Raw genomic sequence first — 15,162 nt, forward strand, 5'->3', positions numbered from 1 at the left:
TACAAAATAAAGAAGGATCTTCTAAATATTAAATTCTGTTTGTTTTTGTGTATCAGAATTATTCTTTTGTTGAAGATACATAGACCGAACCTATAACTATTTCGTACAGAAATATCAGTTATTTATAACACAAAGTTTGTTATTAACATTAATAGCAGTTTATACCTTAAACTATAATATATTGTTAGTTATCTCAAAAATAATAATCATAATAAATGAAATAAAAAATGAAAATGCATCTTTATATTATTAAAGGACAGTAAATCTGATGTTAATAAGACAAACCATCTCTGAATCATTATTTTTAAATACAGAGGGGAATCGACCTATTCGATAAAGAATTATTATTTTTTACAGGTGGTTTGGCTGACCGCAGTCCTGTGCCCGCGGCTTGCTGCCGCCAACAACCATAGTATATCCTTCACCTCTCGTAAGCTCAGGGAACATCCTTCGAGAGGACGCACGTCTCGCTGGTAAGCGTTTTAGTTTCTCCCAATTTCCCGCGACAGACATTCAATTCTGCGACAATCGATCTACAGGGTGTTCGGCCACCCCTGGGAAAAATTTTAATGGGGGATTCTAGAGGCCAAAATAAGACGAACATCAAGAATACCAATTTGTCGATGGACGCTTTGTTAAAAAGTTATTAACGTTTAAAGTTCTGCCCGTATTGAATTTTTTTCTCGAAAATGCGCAGGATTTCGAGGGTATGTCTATTCACCAAAAATGATTGTAATTGACCCCCGCAGCTAAAAATAATTTTTCTAGAACGATTTGAAATTTTTAAATTTAATTGTTAATAACTTTTTAACGAAGCCTCCATCAACAAATTGGTATTCTTGATTTTCGTCTTATTTTGACCTCTAGAATCCCCCATTAAAATTTTTCCCAGGGGTGGCCGAACATTCTGTGTACGCCACGACCAACAAAATTCCTCAGGCAACGTTCAACGTTCGCGTCATCGCCGATTTATCGACGTACGCGCGACATATTACGGATCAGGTGAATTTCAATTTTCAATCACCGCCCGGCTCGTTCTATATATATTCTCGTCGGCGTTAGACGGCTCGCTCATTATTTATCGGTCTCTGTCAAGCTGTCTTAATTATTATTAATGACTCGCGCGAAACGTACGAGCAGCGAATACGGGATCGGGCGAAGATATCGTTTTACATGCGGTTCTTTTGCGGGGAACTGCATTCTGTCGCACGTTTCAGACACGAGCCGCTGCGCTACCGGCACGAGCGGAATGTTATTTCGCGATCGGGGGCTCCCCCAGGTCGTCGGTCTTTGATCGAGGCAAAAATAGTTTTCACCAAGAAGAAAATTCAGAGACAATTTGGAAAGAAATATCGTTCCGAGCTCTTCCTTTTTTCTAATTTCGTTTACAGCAATGGTTCCCAAACTTATTTGACCTACCTTCCACTGAAATATTCATCGCCCCCAAATGCATCTGTGGCCATCACCGCCCTCCAGGATCGCTGCAGCGCCCACTTTGGGAATCACTGGTTTATCTAAGAAATAACGTAGAGTTCTTTATAAAAAAAATAATGAAAATTAATTTTTGAGAAATGTATTGATGGGTAAGTCTCAGGTCCACGTTTTAACGAAAATAAAAACTAGGAATAGTTCAAATTATAAATTTCAAAAATCACTTAAATAAATCGATGTCATCTGTGAATGTGTAATAACTATCGTCGAGTTTGTAACATTTTTACGAGTCGACGGGTATTTGTATCGCGGCCTCTGACCCACCGGAGCGATCGTTCGCAGAAACTGTAACGATTTCTAACCGACGGCCACGGATTTTGCAGGACGCAGACCTTCGACGCAGACCCGAACAAGCGAATGACATATCGGGAAATGAACACGATTCTGCGACAGGAAGGAGGCGAGAACGGCCATCAAGTCGATTGCTGTCCTACGGTATTGGAAATGGTGGAACCGGTCGGCGGTCGAAATCGTGACGACATGTACGTCCAGCTCTATCGGGAAGGCCTGAACACCCAGAGGTTCTTCGAGTACTCCTGCAGGGAGGACGTACTCGACAAGCCGTGCAGGTTCATCGACCGGAAGTTCAGTAACCAGTCCAAATGTGTGCAGAAGTTCTCGTACACTTACGCTATCATTGAAAATTCTGGACCGAAGGTACGGTGGAATTGAAAACGAGCTCGTCTACGCTTTCGATTAGTCTCGAGTCTGCCTCCTCCGTTGGCCGAACTCGTTCTTCCGGTACTTTTCGAACGCTCTATCGACGATTGGCTCGCGATCACCAAGTTCTTCGATAGATAAACTAAATAATAGGTCTCACGAGCCAACAAAGACGGCGATTAAACAATACGTTCAAAAGTTTATCGAGCCAAGTCGCCTTCTATTAACTCGAGAAGATTTTACATTGATAAATATTTATCCCTTCTTCCGAACTTGTAATAGAAAGAAAATTGTTACACGTTATTTGCAAAACAAAATTCTACACGCTCCTAATATTTTCTCTCCAAAGTACGAATGATGTTTCTGGTGTCAGCGATAATATGGGAAATATTTTAATAAGAGATTCTAGAAGCCAAAATAAGACGAAAATGAAGAATATCAATTTGTTGATGGAGCCTTCGTTAAAAAGTTATTAGCGTTTAAAGTAAGACTGTGAGAACCACTATCACGCACTGTTCTACAGACGGAGCTATAAACGCTAATAACTTTTTAACGAAACGTCGATCGACAAATTGGTATTCTTGATTTTCGTCTTATTTTGGCCTCTAGAATCTGCCCTTAAAATTTTTTGGACGTTTGTTGACGTAACGAGTTTAATAGTATCGTTTTGTCCAACAGGGTGGAAACGAGGGGCACAAGAGGCATCACAAGAAACATTTGACCCTCACCGGTAACACGGAGGGCGGATCGATGTGGACGTTGGACTACATCAGGGTACGAAGCGGCTGTAGCTGCGAGGTCACGCCGAAACCGAAGAAAAAGAAGAAATGCAAGAAGTGCAAACCAAGGGACCACGATTTCTTCAACCCGGAGACGTGAGATCCGTGGTTCGAGGGGATCGGTACAAATCCTACCTCGAGACTCGTTACACCACCGACGCGGTTCCTGTGAATCGCAAACGCGTCTAAAAAACGACGCTGAGACTGGTCCAGATGTCGAAAACGTTACCAACGGGAAAAGGTTTTCTTTTCGAACGAGATCGCGACGTTTAACAATGCTAACGCTGTAAAGTGCCTTTTCTGAAAACTTGTATCGTTTTAACTAATAGATCGTCGACGTAATATCAACTGTGTGTGCTACGACGGATTTATCATCGTATTTATTATTAACATAGAGTTCTGATAGTACGTTAAGCGTTAAGGAATAAGATTTTAGAGAGATAGAGCTCCGTTTGTTTTTATTATGGACGACACTCGGCGTAATAAAATCTTGCAGCGAATATAAATGTATCGTAATGAGTCTACTATAGTCGGATTAAATTCGATCGGACCCTACTTTCACGCTGGTGACTTGCTTCTGTGGATAAAAAAATTGTCGATACTTCAAGATTACAGATTTTCGCGAAAGGGCGAGAAATAAAGCGGTGGGTTGGCTGGTTGATTTTGTTCCGATTATGGTGCAACAAAGTCAGTAGAATCTCTCTAGACGAATGGCGGACAGACTGAAGAATTCGGAACGTTCAAGGGATTCAATGACCCCATACACTTTAAACATACTTTTTTTTTCTAAATTATCGTCGATATCAGGGTATACGCGTGCTAAAAGAAAGATGTATTTTTTACTATTATCGTTAACAATAGACATACGTGTCTCGATCGAAGCTTGTATTTAACACTCAGGCAACGATATCCGTTTTCCCCCGCGGCCAGTTCTTACCATACACTCCTGTACATTATAAAGTTGTGCCTATACAGGGTGTTCAGTCAACCCTGGGAAAAATTTTAATGGGAGATTCTAGAGACCAAAATAAGACGAAAATCAAGAATAGCAATTTGTTGATCGAGGCTTCGTTAAAAAGTTATTAGCGTTTAAAGTAAAACTGTGAGAACTACTATCACGCGCCGTTCTACAGGCGAAACTTTAAACGTTAATAACTTTTTAACGAAGCCTCGATCAACAAATTGCTACTCTTGATTTTCGTCTTATTTTGGCCTCTAGAATCTCCCATTAAAATTTTTCCCAGGGTTGACTGAACACCCTGTATGTAACATGCCGTAAGAGAAACGTAGGTTTTATTATTAATTATAACGTAATTATAGCGTAACACGTTATGTTTCATAGATCTGCGTAGGATTCGTTGTAGTATCGATAACGAGGGCCAAACAACGTTACTTAAGTTTATTTAATACACTAATCTTCTAATTACCTATAATGCTATTGCTATGTTTGTTTCTTTAAAGCACTGACTAGACGAGATAGAGAATGCAACGAGATAGGTTGCGTTAGCTAGTAGCCATGACAATTATCGATAAATCTGAGTATGCAGTAAGGTAAAAACTGTTAAAAATTGGAGTAACTTGTTGTATAATCCAAAATATGAGTTACTATATGAGTAGGTATTTTTATACGTATACATAGACATGAGAAATCTTACATTAATTTAACGCACAAGTTGTAAACACAAACATGCACATAAACATGAACATTATGAACACAAAGTTTCCACATTTTTAACAGTTCTTTAAAATTTATTTGCTCCTTTTGTACATATCAAAAACGTACAGAAACGTTAACGTGAATATCCCTCTTTTTCCTTTTTCTATATGCGTTGTATTAATGTAAATTATAAGCAAACAACCCTTATCGTTCAGGATTGAAAATATTCGATAACATTGTACTTAAATAAACGAGATCGCAGTAGTCAGTTGTATACAGCCATAGCGTGAATCATGAACAAGTTATTACCACCAGTTCTCCATTTTAACATATTTATGAATGTACTATAGTAAATTATACCGTGTTTAACTAATAGGAAACACCTCAACAATAAATATATTTTTTCTATCTCTGTAATTGTTGTATTAACATTTTAACAAGTGGCTTCAACTTGATAACACTCGTGTATTATAATTACGCATCAGGCTTGCAGATTTATTTTCTGTATCGTCGTGTAAACATTGTACATAAACGAATACAATTGTTATAAAAAGCTACATGTTAATTTCTATTCCCGAAGTAAATACTATACGCAGCCTCGACGAATTAAAACGAATCATCGAGTGCCACGAAGTTGGCCACCGGAGACATCGAAGAAAACGTTCGTGTGCAACGAACTTACCTCGACTGTTGTCCTTGGTCCGATCGATCTGTCCCTGCAAAACAGCTGTTCGGTCGCAACGATGATGCAAACCACAAGTTTCACCGAAGACACTTTCTCACACTATGACAGATCACGCGTACATGAGCTCGTAGAGTTCGGAGAGTCGACAAAGGCAAACTGACGCATGCCCTCTTTCTCGATTCCCCGAAGCTACCCGAAGTAACTTCGGGCCGCCTCGTGAGAGTCGAGAGAGAAAGGCTCACATTTGCCCTCTCGCTCTTGAACAACTGAAATCCAACCTCACGTTAACGCCATACGAAATCTCGAGACGAGATTCTCGACTGCCCAGGCAATTTTACTTCTCGATCTATACATGTAGGCACACATAAGCAAAGTACCCATAATGAAAAAAAAACGAGCTCTGTTTTACACGTGATCTGGCATAGTGTGAGTAATGCACCCGGTGCTGAATCGGGGATCTCCGATGCAGACCCAAAGTTCGCTCACAAATGTCTGTAATCACAAACGCTAAACGTAGATCGCTATTTGGGAGACCGTACAACATAACAATTCGAAAAACTAACCTGTATCGCGTGCTAACCGCGTACATTTAATGAAATCCTCTTGGCGTTGTAAGAACCAAGATTGACCTTCATGGACACGCGTTCAGTCGTTCGGTAAAATGATATTGCATGACTATTTCGCGTATCGACTCGCAATTTTGCGTGGAACGTCGCACTGTACAATGTTGTGTTCTCGCGACGATCACAGATAGAATGCCAACAGTCTTTTCGACGACCCTTTGTATCGCGCTATCAACTACCTGAGTCTCGACGACGCGATTGGTCCTTTCAATTCCAGCAAGAACAAGGACGCTTCCTGTAGAAAAGGCAACAACACCGTGTTAAAGCTAACAATTTATTTTCACGAGCAATTTTAGGACATTTTTACTATCGCATAATTCTCGTACTCGTGTTCCATTCGTATCAAATCAACAAATTGTTAATAATCGTTCATTAAATAATTAATAATGCTGTATATTTTAGGAGTGATTACTTAGGTCGTATAGTTTGCCACGATTACTTCCATGTATGTTATAAAATAAACGCATATGTTACGCAACTAGTGGCGCCATCTTGTGTTTATCGACAAGGGTTTCGTTGCTGAATAAAAACGAGATTTATTATACATACTATTTCATTTCACGAAGGTGAAGACAAATAAATTTCTTTTGACCGAATCATTCGTTGATAGATACGAATGAGTTCTCTTAGCCTAACCTAATTCTTGCAATGGTGACTTGATCTCTCCTTTGTAGAATAGAAGCAATCATATATTTTTCGTAGAATGAATCGTAGATTGATTTTGATTGGATAAATGCTGTTTGTTTCCATTCTATGTCCCAATAATTGATTATTTGTCTTTTTGTTGCTTTGTTAGTTCTTCCATAGTTGTTCTGCAGATATAGTTCGTAGGTTGACTGTTTCTTTAGAATCGTTTTAGCCACAGACGAGGTATACGAGTAGACTTTACACCTTATGGACTTTCTTGGCCCAATCTGACTGCTATATCGAGCGAAAAATTCGAAATGATTCTAGCACAGACCAGGTATACGAGTAGACCTTTCACCACAGACGATGTATACGAATAGACTTTACACCTTATGGACTTTCGCGGCCCAATCTGACTGCCATACCGACCTGAAAATTCAGGGGTGATTTTAGCGCCCTCTTCTCATGGATAATGGTCAGTTGACAAACTATTCACTGAATTAGTATTGATGGGCTGACAGCTGTAGTGTGTGCATAAATACATGTGAGTTGACTATGCAGGGATTGAAATTCAATTCTAAATCTGTTGGTAATATTACAAATAGCACGAAAATGATAATGGGGATTCGAGACTCCACAAAAATGGGGCGAAAAAATACATTGGGTGAAAGATCTATTTGTATACCTTGTCTCCGACAATACTCTAGAATCTTTGATAAATCAATGAGAATCGAAACTAACCTAGCGAAGAAGCTCTATACATATTTATGATGACCTATGCAAAGCGGATCGCAGCCAATTTGCTAATATTATTCAGTTTTTAATTAATAATTGCATTACCCAACTAAGAGCGATACGATTATTAATTAAACGTTAAATAATATTACCCAGGTCTCACCACGTGGAGGTTGCTGCGAGTGGAGACCCAAAGGGAGATAGATGGAATCCAAGTTCCATCGATCTCCCTTACGCAATTTTACAATCTGAATGACTAAACTAAGAACATAGAAGGAACCCAAGTCCCTTCGATCTTCTAGTTTAGTTGTACCAAGTAATTGTTTGGTTTAAAGAGGAGTGAAGCTAAATCGTGGGAGACGCGACGCGACGCGATGCTGAACCGTACAGCGGATCCGAGGACCGAACCTACTGCACTTGCTAACTCGATCTCTATAGAAAAATGAATGCTGCATCCCTGAATCGAGGTCTCCATTTCTCCAACGCAACCCGCCGGGAGCCCGAAGGACCCGACTTGGGTTGTCTGACAAAGAGAGAGTACCTGAGACAGGAACGACTTCCGCTGGAAGGTGTGCGTTTCCGCAGAATACGGAAACTCCACACCTTCCAGCGAAGAAACATTTCCCTTCAATCGAGCTACCAAGAGAAGGCGGTTCGACCTTTCGGACCAACCCGACGGCCGATCACATGTTCCATTCAATGGAAGAGCGGTGATCGAAGCGAGAAACGAGAGAACGAATCGAGTGAAGCTACTTGTTAAATAATTACTTGACATACGAAGACGCGTACAATGGTCGCCGACGCTTAAGTCTAGTTTAATTATACCAAGCAATTGTTTTGTTTAAACAGAGGGGTGAAGCTAAATTCTGGGAGACGCGACGCGACGCGATGCTGAACCGTGCAGCAGATCCGAGGATCGAATCAACACTACCCTTGGTAGATTGATTTCTATTTCTAGAAATCGATCTATCATTGGCAGGCGACTAGATCTTTCGGACAAACTGGTCGGTCGATCACATGTTTCGTTCGACGAAACAGCGGTGATCGAAGCGAGAAACGAGGAAACGAATGAACGAGAAGCTAGTTGTTAAACAATTGCGTGGCACATACGCGGATACACTAGAGACTTAAAATTAACGTCGAAATTTGAGCTAGCAGATTCGGAACTAAAATTGAGAAGATAGGAGAAAACGAGACTCCTATTTTCTACATTAGTGGTACCAAGCAATTATCTCTTTTAAGAAGGGATGAAGCTAAATCGTGGGATACGCGACGCGACGCGATGCTAAACCATGCAGCAGATCTTAGGATCGAATCTACTGCCCTTGATATCTCGAGCTACCAAGGGAAGGCGATTATATCCTTTGGACCAACTACACGGCCGATCACTTGCTTTCTACATTAAAGCAGTGGTGATCGAAACGGGAAACGAGAGGACGAGAGAAAATGAAGCTACTTGGTCAATAATTACTTGGTAGGGCGCGACAACACGGACAATAGAGAAATCTTCGACGTTAATTTTAATATTCGCGACGAAGCTTAAAACTAATGTACTTGGAATTAAAGGTCCCTCGGCGGATGAATCCCTCTGTGGTTGAATCCCTTGGTAGTTGAATCCCTCGATGATTGAATCCCTTGGCGGTTGAATCCCTTGGCGGATGCATCCCTCTGTGGTTGAATCCCTTGGTAGTTGAATTCCTCGATGATTGAATCCCTTAATGGTTGAATCCCTCGGCGGATGAATCCCTCTGTGGTTGAATCCCTTGGTAGTTGAATCCCTTTGTGGTTGAATCCCTCGGCGGATGAATCCCTCTGTGGTTGAATCCCTTGGTAGTTGAATCCCTCGATGATTGAATCCCTTGATGGTTGAATCCCTCGGCGGTTGTAGCGTCCTCCCTCGATGTCCTTGGAATTGATCTACAATAGATCTGACCTGAAACAAAAACTGCTACTTGTGTTAGTATCATTAAAGAACACTTAATGGAGCAGATGAAAATCTATAAGTTGGACAACCTACGAAATTTAGAAACACTCATACCTAAAGAATTAAAAGATGTATGTTAGTATGGGTCTTATTCTATTAGCAGTGTACTTAGCAAAATGTCCTAAGAATATTACAAATAAAGACAAAATAAAAATTGTAATTAATTAATAAACGATGCTGATATACCTAGCTGGAGTCAATGAATTGTACGAATTGAGAAAATTTTTATCGAGTCAGAATCGGAAGAAAATGAACGAAACGTCGAAACCACATCACAAATAACATCAAAGTAAAAATTATAATTAATCAACTGACGATACTGATAATTGGAAGAAAATGAACGAAACGTCGAAACCACATCACAAATAACATCAAAGTAAAAATTATAATTAACCAACTGACGATACTGATAATCGGAAGAAAATGAACGAAACGTCGAAACCACGTCACAAATAACATCAAAGTAAAAATGATAATTAATCAACTGACGATACTGATGTACGCAGGAAAGAGTCAAACGATTGTACGAAATAACAAGAAGTGAAAGCAGTATTTTATCATACGTCGTCTTTCAACATCAGTTCTTGTTAGAGACAGACATGAATTCCAGAAACAATCGAAAGATAGAAACAGTAAATGACCACATATACTTAAGATACCACTAGGATTGTCAAAATTAATAATGGAAGAACAAAAATGACCAACAATTCAAGAGAATATCGATAAGGGGAAACATCCATAGAAACGAAACAGAAACTAGTAAATCAAACAAAATCAATATTTCCATCAAACGGTATTCAGAAACATACAAGTAAATTTGGCATCAATAAAATAAGAGAGGGGGAAAATTTGTACAGAGCTCACCACTGACCAGCAAGTAGTCGCAATTGGTCATCACAAGCTCACCATTGGTCAAGTGGTCAGTATCGGTCAACTGGTCAGCACTGGTCAGTAGTGGTCAGCCCTGGTCAGCCCTGGTCAGCCCTGGTCCCCCTGGTCCCCCCCTGGTCCCCCCTGATCAGTCTAGGATGATCCCGGGATACCCACCGAGCCAGGAAGTCCGCCACCCTTGGACCCCCCCGCGAGAGTGAGGCATGTAAGTCTCCGCATGAGCCTTTAATGTAGTGTCGGAGGAGTGGGGAGAGCACAGCGTGCGTCAGCCATCTTTACGCGTCCGATGGACTAATTATTTCGCGAAAAATTATTATTTACGCATACTGATGGACCCTTTCATTATTCATATACCACATATTGTTAAGAATTGTTTAAACTATTGCGTTGAAATGTTAAACAATGCTAAGTTTTATTTATAATTGTTTAATTCACACCATCGTCGAGTACGTACTCTGTATAGAGTTTACATGCAGCGATTGGTATTCTTGTAAAAAATTATTTTAATATTTGTTAAGATTTCGTATCGCACGAATCAATGATTAATACCATTACCATCGCGACATCGCGTTTTACGGGCAAAAAGACAGATTTCTCTCGCATCGCGAACGTCACTTAGGGGCAATCTTTCTAGTTCCTCGAGGTACGTGGACCTCCGCAAGATCAAGTTCAACCTATCGGAAGGTAACATCCTCTCGAACGAAAGTGCATATCGCTTTCAGCATGTATTATGACGCGATGCATGATAACAATTGAACGTAGGACCACAGACCAGGTATACGAGTAGACCTATCACCTTATGGACTTTTGCGGCCGAATCTGACTGTCATACTGATCTGAAAATTCGGAGGTGATTTTAGCGGGCTCTTCTCATGATTCTCACTATTCACTGAATTAGCATTGATGGGTAGACAGCTGTACTGTGTGCGTAAATACATGAGAATTGACTATGGGGGGATTGCAAAGGATAATCGAATATTATCAGACGGCAGACCAGGTGCAGAAATTTTTCACAAACGAGAAAGGTCCAAAAATTATTTTTGGTTGCAGGAGTCAATTACAATCATTTTTGGTCAAGAGACATACCCCCGAAATCCTACCCCCTTTCGAGAAAAAAAATTCGTGTAGGTGTGAAATTTTTCGACAAAAAAAAATTTTTCAAATCGTTCTAAAAAAATTATTTTCGGTTCCGGGGGTCAATTACAGTCATTTTTGGTGAATAGACATACCCACGAAATCTTGCGCATTTTCGAGAAAAAAATTCGGTACGGTCGGAACTTTAAATGTTAATAACTGTTTAACAAAGCCTTCATTAACAAATTGGTATTCTTGATTTTCGTCTTATTTTGGCCTCTAAAATCCCCCATTAAAATTTTTCCCAGCATTTTACCCACCAATAACATAAAAAATACAGGGAATTAGATAAATTTGCCCCTCGCGTCATTAAGTTTTTCTCTCAATAGTATATGAAGTTGAGGATTATGTTAATATATTGGAGATTATAATTTTATTTATACATTAACTTTTACATGTATGCTCGTGATAACAGAATTTATGTAAATTTTTTATGGATATATTTAAATAAACGTCAATTCTGTGATTGACCCTAATTCTTGTTCAAATACTTTTACTGCGTTTATTATGTATGACATTCATACATATAACATTTAACAATTATCATTATGTTTATTTATGATTTGTGACTTGCGTTTCTCAATTGGCAGATACCAGGCATTACCATTCTTTTATACATTTAATTGTAAAATCTGACCGAATTCAATCGAGTGTTGAATAAGATCCAAACATCCATAAAGCATACAAATAAGGAAATTAACGATAATAAATAAATATTTTCATACACCCACATATTTCGGTTTTTGACATTTTTTCAAGTGCACTGGTAAACTACCTGGATTACGCTAATTAAAATGAGTCTGTAATAATCCAATTATTACATGTTATCCGACACATTACAATAAACTAGTGTAGTGATTTTTCGATGATATTTTTTCAGTGGTTTTATATCTTACACTTCGTATCTGAATCTATTCTTACAATGTAAGAATTTCCACAACTCATCACGCTACGATTACAGTGAAATCATTCGATTCTATTTCATCAACACAATGTCAACGTCATACAAGTATAAGTTCCATTTGTGTTGCAGTATATATTAACTAGAGCATCATGTTAATAAAGTGAACAGGTAGAATGTCTTAAGCTTGAGGATTACGGAATTTATCGCCTGCATACTTGGCAGCTGCACCCAATTCTTCTTCAATGCGAAGAATTTGGTTGTACTTGGCTAAGCGTTCTGAACGACAAGGTGCGCCAGTCTTAATTTGACCAGTCGAAAGTCCAACGACTAAATCGGCTATGAACGTGTCTTCTGTCTCTCCAGAGCGATGAGATACCATTGTACCCCAACCAGCACTCTTGGCGAGCTTATGAGCGTTGATCGATTCTGTAACGGTACCTATTTGGTTGACCTTCAATAATAGGCAATTGCAAGCCTTCTTTTCAATAGCTGTCTTGATCCTGTAATACACAGATAATATGCCATACTGTTACCGAGTATGTTCGATTACGTATACATATTACATTTTTCATTAACCGGAACAAAATTAAATACAAAACCTTAAAATATTAAAATAAATATTTCTGTGAATAATAGAAAATGTTACCTTTCAGGATTTGTGACAGTAAGATCATCACCCACAATCTGAATAGGAGTAGAAGATGTCATGGAAGTCCATGAGTCCCAGTCATCTTGGTCAAATGGATCTTCGATGGAAACAATGGGAAAGTCTTTAACAAAGTCCAAGTACAAGTTCTTCAAGGCTTGTGGTTCCAAATACGTGTTGGGATCAGACTTTTCATTCTTGAAATCCAAATCGTATTTTCCATTCTTATGAAATTCAGACGCAGCAACGTCCATACCAATCTTCATTTTTCCTTCGTATCCAGCAACCTAAATTTTATAATGTTACAACAATTAGTAACGTATAAAAACGTTTTGAAATACTTAATAAATAAAAGAAATTAACACTTACTTTAATGGCATCGATAATTAAGTTTAGAGCTTCTTTGTTTTCTAAAATATTGGGAGCAAAACCACCTTCGTCGCCAACTGCAGTGGCATCAAGACCAAACTTCTTCTTGATACCAGCCTTCAGATGATGGTAGACCTCGCTACCCATCTTCATTGCTTCTGTGAAATTAGCGGCCCCTGTAGGTAAAATCATGAACTCTTGCATTGCTAATTTGTTTCCAGCATGTGAACCACCATTGATGACATTGAAAGCTGGAACTGGCAGGATAATGTTGGTATTTCCTGCTAATTCTGCGATGTATCTGCAATTAAAAAATAGTTTACAAAATCATTATTACAATCAACTAATTCCATCATAATTAGTAGTGTACATATACAGCACGAACCTTGACCACCTACATACAATATTACACAATTATGTAATGTATTGCAACTTCATTAATAAATATACGGAATAATTACAATACTAAATAATCGTATCAAAATTGTAAAACGTTTCATTATATATAAGTTAGAACTTTGATTTACTTACTTATATAATGGCACTCCCTTCTTAGAAGCTCCTGCTTTACAAACTGCCAATGAAACACCCAAAAGCGCATTTGCGCCAAGCTTCGATTTGTTCGGTGTACCATCAAGTTTCAATAAGAAATTATCAATGTCTGTTTGCTGAGTAACTTCCAAATTTGCCTGAATAACAAATAATTAATATTCTAGTATTATATTCGTGTTAACAAAAAAATCACTGTAAATAGTACTCTTTAAAAATGGACATTTACTTATTTCATATTCTCAAAAAGTTTGCATAAAATATATAATATATACCTTCAACAATTCAGGTGTAATAGCATTATTAATGTTGTCTACAGCTTTGAACACAGATTTTCCATGATATTTTGATTTATCGTTGTCTCTAAGTTCCAAAGCTTCATGAACACCAGTGGAAGCACCAGATGGTACTGCAGCTCTGAAGAGACCATTTTCTGTTACAAGATCAACCTGTAAAATATACATTATATTTGGAATAGTCATAAAAGCATAATTTTTGTTTAATAAATCTAAATATATTTCTTGCATAGTTAAAAGCTGCTGTATTGAAAGAATCTTCTTTTTAATAGTAAGGACATTGTTATTAAAATATAACTGTATGTATTTGAATATTATATTTTACATAATCTTACCTCTACAGTTGGGTTGCCTCGGGAATCATAGATCTGTCGTGCCTTGATACTTTGGATCGGCATTTTGTTACAGTAACTAATAGTACTATATTTGGAAATTAGAAATCTACAACAGACATATCTTTTAATTTGAATGAGAAGTGCATTAAAACTTTCAAAATGTATAACCATAATTAGTAAAACATCCTAATAAAGAATTCTGGCTCCCTTTAATCCTAAACAGAAATTTTAAACTATTGTATACTTTGGACGTTTTAAATATATTACGAAAAATTAAAATACCGGTATTCGACAATGGATTCTGAATAATGTAGTATTTGACCTTGTCAAGGTCACTGGAGAAAATCTGAAGATATACATCAAAATAAATTATTTCCTCGTTTACAAGGTCTCGGATTCTTAAAATTGATTGTGATCTTCGCAAAATATTAAGAGTAATGACCTTGGAGTAAAATATAGACACGTAGCACACGCGGTGGTTATTCGGATCATTTTTTTATGTAATTCTGAGACAAAAAATCACTTTGAAAAACTCATGAACGGTATCTTGATATCTTCTGCAACATGAACTGATTTTTGAAAATATAATTTTTTAAAACGTCGAACAAAACTTGAATGAAATTTGCTCACCTAACGTAACGTGTGACAACCCACTTGAAATGTTCGAAGTAGAATGGTACTCTTCCGAATCTGTCCTACAGTTGACCTCGAATCGCAAATCTTTGCTATCGATTCTAAACTTCTCACGAATGTAACCGCAAACGCGCCAAAACTAAAATTTCTCGTTCAAGGCTTTT

The 15,162-nt window shown here is 38.3% G+C and overlaps 3 protein-coding genes across 4 annotated transcripts in view; 1 reads left to right on the forward strand and 2 right to left on the reverse strand.

Moving 5' to 3' along the window:
- LOC143347706 (uncharacterized) overlaps positions 1-3,030 on the forward strand; it is a 134,534-nt gene extending 131,504 nt beyond the window's left edge. Inside the window, exons 3-5 of the mRNA XM_076777140.1 lie at positions 358-473; positions 1,815-2,148; positions 2,830-3,030. Coding sequence (XP_076633255.1) covers positions 358-473; positions 1,815-2,148; positions 2,830-3,030 — 651 coding nt within the window. The remainder of the gene's footprint in view (positions 1-357; positions 474-1,814; positions 2,149-2,829) is intronic.
- The window catches only part of LOC143348473 (uncharacterized), a 129,837-nt gene extending 124,521 nt beyond the window's left edge, over positions 1-5,316 (reverse strand). The window contains exon 1 of the mRNA XM_076778700.1: positions 5,270-5,316. The gene's annotated coding sequence lies outside the window, so the exon portion shown is untranslated. The remainder of the gene's footprint in view (positions 1-5,269) is intronic.
- Positions 5,317-11,611: 6,295 nt separating this feature from the next.
- Eno (alpha-enolase) lies at positions 11,612-15,151 on the reverse strand. 2 transcript variants are annotated; one of them, XM_076777923.1, is made up of 7 exons: positions 14,996-15,151; positions 14,366-14,471; positions 14,010-14,183; positions 13,717-13,874; positions 13,186-13,486; positions 12,817-13,103; positions 11,612-12,670 (listed from the first exon to the last, which is right to left on the reverse strand). In XM_076777923.1, the coding sequence occupies exons 2-7, from the start codon at positions 14,426-14,428 to the stop codon at positions 12,349-12,351; spliced, it is 1,305 nt and encodes a 434-aa protein (XP_076634038.1). In that variant the 5' UTR covers positions 14,429-14,471; positions 14,996-15,151; the 3' UTR covers positions 11,612-12,348. The 2 variants fall into 2 exon arrangements, with proteins under 2 accessions (XP_076634038.1, XP_076634037.1); XM_076777922.1 differs by lacking the exon at positions 14,996-15,151 and adding an exon at positions 14,808-14,829.
- Between the last annotated feature and the right edge of the window lie 11 nt (positions 15,152-15,162).

This window comes from Colletes latitarsis, chromosome 11 (genome assembly GCF_051014445.1).
Source record: "Colletes latitarsis isolate SP2378_abdomen chromosome 11, iyColLati1, whole genome shotgun sequence".
Lineage (NCBI taxonomy): Eukaryota > Metazoa > Arthropoda > Insecta > Hymenoptera > Colletidae > Colletes > Colletes latitarsis.

Bases quoted from the DNA above. Each gene is read 5' to 3' on its own strand.
- Eno (XM_076777923.1), bottom strand. From the start codon at position 14,428: ATGCCGATCCAAAGTATCAAGGCACGACAGATCTATGATTCCCGAGGC. The intron at 14,184-14,365 runs GTAAGATTATGT...TATATTTTACAG, and splicing joins GAGGCAACCCAACTGTAGAG to GTTGATCTTGTAACAGAAAA. The intron at 13,104-13,185 runs GTAAGTGTTAAT...TATAAAATTTAG, and splicing joins TAATTATCGATGCCATTAAA to GTTGCTGGATACGAAGGAAA.